Consider the following 9,035-nt stretch of genomic DNA (forward strand, 5'->3'; position numbering starts at 1 on the left):
CAGGTCACGTGCCCGACCCTCATAAACAACGGGTGCGTTCGGATACTTCGCACCAGTTCGCACAGCGGCACAGCCAATACAAACTAATAGGCGAGTGCGCTCCCGGTGCGCATTTCCGAACGCACCCAAATGTTTACAATAAACAAGTTTCATGATTGGCTGAATTTGTGGCCTGGCAACGGGAACCTGTGTCCTGGTAACGGGAACCTGATTGGCGCACATGGGGTTTGGCCAATCCAATAACTTTACAAGTTAGTGACGTGTGATCACTTTGCCTGAGTTTCGCGCGTTTCTCCCTATGGTTTCTCCGGAGACTTTATTAATTTCTTATTATTCGGTGAATTTATTACACATTCAAGATGTTCTATTATCCTGCTATTCTCAATCGACAGACCGGTTGTTTCTCTACGATCTGGTGAGTCCGTTTTTACAAGTCAACTTTTGACTGAGAAACTATACATTAAGTTTAATTTGCCAGAGATTTAAACCAGATTGAAATGCCCTCAAACAGTATGTATAGCTGCTTTTGTATGTCACACACAGACTGTACTTCGAACAACATTAACTCTCAGTCTTTTTTTTGTCAATTGTTCAATATTGGTCATATTTTACAAAAAAAAGGTTGAAAAAAAATCACAAATAGATTAGGCCTACAAGCACACAATCTCTATATGTGCTGTGGCCTAGTCTACTGTTTTTGATTATCCTAAAGTATAGCTCCTATGCATTAGTATGATTTTACATTTATCTGATGCTCTTATAAAAAATGGAATAGTCTAACAGTAACAGAGTATAGCTACTACCGTATTCCTATATTGAAACATTAGCAAAGAAAGTCTGCAAGATCAGTTTCTAGATGGGCAACTTTAATTGAGAGACTTAATTACAAGATCAAAATGTAATATGTAAGCTGGCTATAGGCCTAAATATTGTTTAAAATGTCTTCTTACGTTCTTGCTTTGTTCTCGTACAGTCGAGTCAGGGTGGGTACGTTTTGCACGTGTTTGTTTGCTAATTGCTAATAGCTCGTGGAAAAAAAGAGACAAGTCCCATTTTTATGATTAAACTTCTTTCTTTCAAACTTTCAGTAGGCCAGCCTGTAATAGACTAGCCTACTAACTTATTTACTAACCTATGAAATTAAGTTGATTCAGGCTGTAACACTGGCATGAAGATGGCGATGTAAAATATAATATAATATAATTTAAGATTGTACAACAGCTCCTCATCTTTTTCTCCCCTCCCTCCTTCCCCTCCATTCCCCTCCCAATGCTCCCATCTTTTCCTCCCCTCCCCTCTTCTCTCCTCCTACCCTTTCCCCCCCCCCCCCCTCTTCTCTCCCCCTCCCCTCCCCTCCCCTCCCCTCTTCTCTCCCCCTCCCCTCTCCTCCCCTCTTCTCTTCCCTCCTCTCCCCTCTTCTCTCCCCCTCCCCTCTCCTCTTCTCTCTCCTCTCAGGTTGGTGGCTACAAATGGTAAAAAAGTCAGCAAACGTGAATACCTGAAAGTCAATGTTCCAAGAACCTGGTAAGAAGTTCTTAACTGTGTGTTCATGGTTCATGAATGGCAAAGCCTTCAGTTTGTCTTTCACAGGTTACATCCAATACAAAATACAAGTGATAGCCATTTCTCCAATTGGAAATCTTAGGTGCATAGCCTAGGCCTAATCATAATTTTGTAAGATAAAATGTCTTATGCATCTGGCCACTAGATGCCACTAGAGTCTTATCTGTGTGTCTCTCTAGTACTACAACAAGTGGGTCTGGACCATAGTGGTTATGGCCTGGGCATACCTTTTTTGTGTGTTTCGAGCTAAAAAGTCTGCTGGAGGGAACCACTGCTGACATTGACGATCAAAAAGGATAATGGCGATTTTAATGATTTCAGTGATCAGCTCATCGACTACATCCTGGTGAGAGTCCCGCCTCCCCGGGCGGGCCTGCCCCAGCCTCGCCTCTCCCTCTACCTGTCCTCACTGCTGCAGTATGGCGTGGTCAAGGTGTACCACCACCAGTGCAACATCCAGCTCAGTAAGTATCCTGGAACCATCACCTCCAGTCACTTTAACCACTGTTTACGCCCGGGACCCATTTGTGGGTCGCAGGCACATTGTTACGGGTCCCCTTAGTTTTTGTTTCTTACATTTGGTTTTTAATTATTTCAAAAAACATTCCCAAAAAAGCAAAACTTTTCATGAATTAATAACAAAATGCAATGATTTTTTTCGGTAATGTCATGAAGAAATGCAGGAAAACTCTTAAGAAATTCCATAAATTGAAAGAAGTAGTGAAAATAGCCGTTCTACAAGCTCACAACGACACATGAGCTTGTAGATCTGCTATATTCACTAGTTTGGGTCCCGGGCGAATATCTAATTTCTGTTTTGGTTCACGTGCTGAAAAGTTTGGGAACTACTGACCACATTAAGACCTGAGACCAGATTCTACAAATGTCTTCTAAATCATGACCGTTTTCTGGAAAATTCTATGTTTCTATATCAGTGGTTCTCAAACTATTTAATGTCAAGGACCCCAAAAATTATATGTAATTGGCCGCCAACCCCCATCTGAAAATATGTTGTTCCAGGGACCCCCCAGAATCAAAGATATGAGTTAAAAAAATGTTCGCTGTGAAAGATATATATTCAAAGATTTGCACACGTTTTCAAGTTATTTAAAAAATAGCATGATTCTTTTTGCAACGTCCCCCAGAGGAAGCGACAATTTAGGGACTTTTAAGACCTTTTTAATACCTAAAAAAGAAACAAAGAAAAGAAAAAAGACCATTACTGCATCAAAAGTAATCAACAAACTATAAAAACTGGTCAAACATTGGCCTTTTAGTGACCCATTGGTGCCAATGACCGCCAAATTGATATTATTTTATTTGGCCTTTAAATTTATCATTTAAAGTAAAGAAGTAAATGATAAATGCTTATTTTTCCCCATGGTAGTTCAACACCATGACATACCGGTCACATCAAAGGACATCGCTAGCCAATCATAATCAACCAACCATAACCATAACCATTTTTATAATATGAAAATAAATATACCTGCATATAGACAGATCAAAATGAACATTGGCATGTCAGTTCAGTATCAATACTGCAATGTAGAAGTAGTTAGAAGTGGTTAAAGTATGTTTTGTATAAATGTAGTGGAGTACAATATTTGGATCCAAGATGTAGTGGAGTAGAAGTACCAATCCTAAACACTGACAACACACATTTCCTATGTTTAATTGTGGTGTTTAACAGCTGTTAACTGGGATATAGTTATGCTGATTGTCGTCATAAACAGCTTGTCCTTTGACCCCTGTCTCCCCACAGAGGACACCAGGGACGTCGTCGAGCGTCTCGAAAGGTTCAAAGTCAAAAAGAAGATTGACATGGGGAAACCTGGGTGAGTCTGTCTGTCTGTCTGTCTGTCTGTCTGTCTGTCTGTCTGTCTGTCTGTCTGTCTGTCTGTCTGTCTGTCTGTCTGTCTGTCTGTCTGTCTGTCTGTCTGTCTGTCTGTTTATCATTTAGTGATTATACTTTAATGCTGTTGAACGCTGATGAGTGTGTGTGTGTGTGTGTGTGTGTGTGTGTGTGTGTGTGTGTGTGTGTGTGTGTGTGTGTGTGTGTGTGTGTGTGTGTGTGTGTGTGTGTGTGTGTGTGTGTGTGTGTGTGCGTGCGTGCATCTGCCCCTCAGAGGAGCCATGTCTCTCCCAGACGCCATGTTTCTTATGGAGGACAACGAGTGGGCCGATGACCCTCTGTTCGGACAGATGATTGAGGGTGACCTCGCTTCCATCAGTCCCTCTACGCAGGCCCGGGTAGGACACACACACACACACACACACACACACACACACACACACACACACACACACACACACACACACACACACACACACACACACACAGTTCACTGCTTTTCAACCTTCTAGAGACCACCGTTTCCCAAACAGTGGGTCAGGACCCGTTTGTGGCTCGCGGACACATTTTCGTGGGTCACAAGTAAATGTTCAAAACTTTTCAAAGAAATTAAGAAATTAAAACATTTTAATGAATTAAAAACAGAGTTGATGATTTTTTTCCCCCCAATTCAGTTTTTTATTTAATTTTGTGTGTATGAAAAAAAAAGACTGTAGGTGCCAGATTCAGGAATGAAATTTACGACCATTCACCAAAGGTTGAGTAATGGCTTAATTTGTGCGTATCGAGTCTGTAGCTCATCTTTCGGCCCAGTTAGTACAACATTACGCCCATTTTACCTCCATAAATGGTAACCGGAAACTGATGTTTATGGTCGCTGAAATTGACAGATCTTCAAGCCAACAGCCGAGCGCGTCAGTACCATAGTCAGTACCTAAACTAAATGGTTGGTAGGTCGGGAAGCACCGCATAGCAACTTGTACAGTAGATCAGCTTATTTTGGCACGCGATTCCTTCACTGTTTGCTGAACAGTGAAGGAAGTACAGTTCAACCTCACGACCAATTGCTATTAAAACCCAGCAAGGATAGTACTGTATAAAAGCACTTTCTACTGATGAATTGCGCATTGCACCTTTGCAGAGGTAAAAATAAAATGTGATAATTTTCATCAGAGCTTTATTGATTACTGGGGGTGATTGATTCCCTCCACTGTCCCACTAACTACATCGGATTTGGAAATCAAATGGAATAATGGACATGGACACAGATTTCATCCATACCAGACCAGAATTTTGCCTTTTTTTGTTACTAAGGGTTTATCTGTTTTTGGATGAATCATTGTTCTATACGTCGGAAAAGCTAGATTTTATCCAGCTGTTTCCTCATCAAATGTTAAGACTTATTAGGCCATTCTGTGTGTGGCGTTCATGTGATCAATATACAGTAGCCTTAGCCTACATTATTATAAATTAATACCATGACACAATGGAGGCGGATATGTGCCCAATTTTGCTCAGGATTGATAGTCTATTTTAATCATTAGGTGAAACTTTGGCTGAGTCTGTCACGCTGAGCGACCTAATAATTCAGCTCTGAATGCAACAATAGCCTACAAAAAATACAAATACAAACGAGTGGAATTTGCATCATATCTATATTATGCATAACATAATGCTAGTATGCTAGTATTTTATATATATGTGTGTGTGTTGACAAATGTTGGGCATATACAAATGTTTTTTGAAGTTTGGGGACTATTAATTGATTCAGCATGAAGACTAAAGCATTCTAAATACATATACCCATGATCACTGGTACGTCACTCTCCGAGTTGATGTGGAAATGAAGGGACGGTACGACCAAAGTCACGGCAAATCATGAATTCCACACGTAACGTAGGAATGGTCGTAAATGTCCGTACTCCGTACTCAAAATATAAGCGTAAATTGCTTCCTGAATCTGGCCCAAGGACATTTCTTCCATACAAACCAAACATACAATTACATACAAATACATACAAGGGGACGTGTTTCTTTTTTGGGTCTCAACATTTTCATGCCGTCTGTCTGTCTGTCTGCCTGTCTGTCTGTCTGTCTGTCTGCCTGTCTGTCTGTCTGTCTGTCTGTCTGTCTGTCTGTCAGCTGGGAGGACAGTTCCATTCAGCTTGGTCTCCACCAACATCCAGCCCTGGAACACAGGACAGTAAGTACACACACACACACACACACACACACACACACACACACACACGCACACACACACACACACGCACACGCACACGCGTGCGCACACTGAGTCACACACATGCACACACATGCACACCAGCTGTTACATATTATATTTGTAAAACTCCAGACAATCAGCTGTATCTGTACTATCTGTGTGTGTGTGTGTGTGTGTGTGTGTGTGTGTGTGTGTGTATTCTCAGGTATAACAGCCCGTCCAGAGACCATCACGATGAAAGAGACAACCAGTGCCGTTATGCCACTCACAGAGGTACACGCACGCACGCACGCACGCACGCACGCACGCACGCACGCACGCACGCACGCACGCACGCCACATCACACACAAATTCTGTCTGTCTGTCTCTCTCTCTTTACTTCCCATATTTTTCCATTGACAGTTTGAAGGGGCAGACTTTGGTGAGGCTGAGGTTGAGGGTAATATCGCGGATTTCCTATCAAACATTCCAGACGATGACCCCTTTGGCTTTGGAACTGCAGGTGAGTGACGAGTGCCACACCACTCTTACATATCACAATTATTTAACACATTGTAGCAATTTTGGGGTTAAAAGTCTTCTCCATAAAAAGCTGGCTGAATAGCAGCTGGGCCTACATATCCATGCCTTAGTTGAGTTGTAGGTTGAGGTATAATTGTACGACCTACTGCTACTTTTGACGCTTTAGAATTTTAAAATTGTTTGGGAATCTGAGGTTTCCACCCGATAGAGATGATACTGTGTTTGTTATTTTATGATGTTGTCTAGTTGTCTAGTACATTGGAAATGGCATGAATGTATTACTAAATGTATTATTAATTTATTGTTGAATTTCTTTATGTGTTCATGCATTATGGTTGCTGTCGGGTGGAAACCTATGTCCAAAACCTTTCTGTTTTCATATCGTTATTTTAAAATTGTTTTCAAATCGTGACAATAGCTGATCTAGATCTGCATCATTTTCACTACTTTTAACACTCTTGTATGATGAAGTCGGGCATTAATTTACGAAAAAAATCAATCAATCAATAAATCAATCAATAAATCAATCAATCAATCAATCAATCAATGTGTGTTCATCAGAAGGGGACAGGGCAAGCACAGAGCCTCCGATGCCAGAACAGGAGTCTGGGAGAGAGGGAGCAACAGGAGGGGACGACATGAGAGACTTGACAGATCCTTCGATAGAGCGAATTAGAGGAATGGAAGACATTACAAGGTCGCCGAGGACAGCCGCCACCCCTGCTGCCCCGGACGCTGTCCTCCCACCCGCCACCCCTGCTGCCCCGGAGGCTGTACCCCCACCCGCTGCCTCTCCCAGGGCTAGTCCTCCTCAGGAGGACCTCCCAGCGGTATATGTCCTCCTTTATCCCTCCATCACAGACAGACAGCCAGACAGACAGACAGACATATATTTTAACTTTGTTCTTTCCTCCTGCAGCCGGAGGACAGGAGAGCAGCGGAGGGCAGCGACGATGAGGTTTGTGTTCATCATATTATTGTCGTCGGGCAGAAATCACTTGTCTCCTAATCTTAACTTGTTTTTTTCTTTTCTTTTTCTTTTTCTTTTTCTTTTTGAATTTGAATCCTGAAAAGTAACAGTTTTTCTCCTCTCCTCTCCTCTCCAGGATGTACCAACTCCTCCTCCACAGAGGGGCGTAAAGAGGAAGAGGAAGCCCCGCCTGGAGGTGGACCATGTGACGACGATCCCTCGACAGCAGTTGGCGGCGCAGCTCAGCAACGATTTATTTCAAACCGCTGATCCTCCAATGGCTGAACACGTCCGGGCTGACCCCGCACACCTGCTCACAAGGCCTTGCAACAGTAAGCAACACGCACGCACGTGACGCACGAACGCACACACGCACGCATGCCATTGCCTGCCCACTTTCAGTTAGCTGGGGCAGATTGGTCAGCTACCATACATGTACTTGAAAAGATACGACTTATCTTGCAACCGTATTCGGAAACTGTTCGAATGAAACGGACTCAGTCCGTCTCAGTGTGAATCCCCTATAAAGTTTACTCGTCTCTCCTCCATTACTGCCATGAGGCTTTGTAACCACCGACAGACAGACAGACAGACAGACAGACAGACAGACAGACAGACCTACTGTTAAAACGTACCGATACAGGCAGGCTGACTGACTGACTGACTGGCTGACTGACTGACTGACTGACTGACTGGCTGACTGACTGACTGACTGACTGACTGACTGACTGACTGACTGACTGACTGGCTGGCTGGCTGACTGACTGACTGACTGACTGACTGACTGACTGACAATTCTATCACATGGTTTACTGTACAGTGGAGGAAAGTAACCAAGTACATGCTACAAGGTATTTTTTACTTTATTGGAATATTTTAAAATTGTTACATCTCAGAGGCAAATACATCTCAGAGGCAAATATTGGATTTTTCTCCACTACAATTATTTGCAAACTTTAGTTACTACTTTGTAGATTTTGATTATTATTACAAAAAAACACACATTAACCACTTCAGCCCTATAGAGGGTATGCGCATGCTTAAAGTGAATGGCACATCGAGTGGCAAATCGAGTGGCAAAGCAACATGCAAAGTGAGTTTAACATTGTTTAATGTTGTTTAATGCAATCAGATAGGACTTTTCTGTTTGGATGTATGGGCTGTCAAGGCCAGAAAGTAGTTTTTTGACACTCAGTAGACATTCCTGCATAACTTCCGGGTTTGATGATGTCACGCGCATACCCTCTATACTTGAAAATAGCCGATCTGCTATTTCCAATGGACGTTCGTACATTTAAAAAATGTGTGAAACGGGACGATCTGCCATAAGTTTTACTTTTGGTACTTTAAGTATATTCCGATGGCAATTATATACTTTTGTACTTTTATTGAAGTAAAAACAAACACTGGACTTTGATGATATTGATACTCTTCACATTGTGTGCTGCAGTCCTGCCTGTGGAGGTGATGCCACTGTGGGACAGAGTCGCCGTCATACCTTCATACGCAGAGCGGCAGTCGGAGCAGAGACAGGAGAGCAGCGGCTACAGCAGCAGTGAAAAGGTGTGTGTGTGTGTGTGTGTGTGTGTGTGTGTGTGTGTGTGTGTGTGTGTGTGTGTGTGTGTGTGTGTGTGTGTGTGTGTGTGTGTGTGTGTGTGTGTGTGTGTGTGTGTGTGTGTGTGTGTGTGTGTGTGTGTGTGTGTGTTTGCCAGCGGTGTACTTTACGTGGGTATTTTGCATAGGGCCTAAATGGAAACAAGACCGCAAGGCTATCCCTTTTGGACTGAAGCCACTTTTACACGAGAACGGTCGCCAGAGAAAACGGTAAAGTCCCGTTGCGTTCTCATTTTTTATTGACCCTTTACTCGAGAACGCACACTTTATGAAAACGCTATAATGT

At 42.7% G+C, this 9,035-nt stretch overlaps 1 protein-coding gene across 1 annotated transcript in view; it reads left to right on the top strand.

Annotated features, from left to right (window-relative positions):
- Positions 1-1,174: 1,174 nt before the first annotated feature.
- Positions 1,175-9,035, top strand: part of LOC306941873 (uncharacterized protein) — a gene marked incomplete at both ends in the record, with an annotated part of 9,378 nt that continues 1,517 nt past the window's right edge. Inside the window, 8 exons of the mRNA XM_079527513.1 lie at positions 1,175-1,182; positions 1,456-1,524; positions 1,885-2,027; positions 3,329-3,401; positions 3,693-3,816; positions 7,085-7,123; positions 7,272-7,467; positions 8,586-8,698. Coding sequence (XP_079383639.1) covers positions 1,175-1,182; positions 1,456-1,524; positions 1,885-2,027; positions 3,329-3,401; positions 3,693-3,816; positions 7,085-7,123; positions 7,272-7,467; positions 8,586-8,698 — 765 coding nt within the window. The remainder of the gene's footprint in view (positions 1,183-1,455; positions 1,525-1,884; positions 2,028-3,328; positions 3,402-3,692; positions 3,817-7,084; positions 7,124-7,271; positions 7,468-8,585; positions 8,699-9,035) is intronic.

The sequence above is a fragment of the Electrona antarctica genome (assembly GCF_951216825.1).
Source record: "Electrona antarctica genome assembly, chromosome: 18".
In the NCBI taxonomy this organism is placed as follows: domain Eukaryota; kingdom Metazoa; phylum Chordata; class Actinopteri; order Myctophiformes; family Myctophidae; genus Electrona; species Electrona antarctica.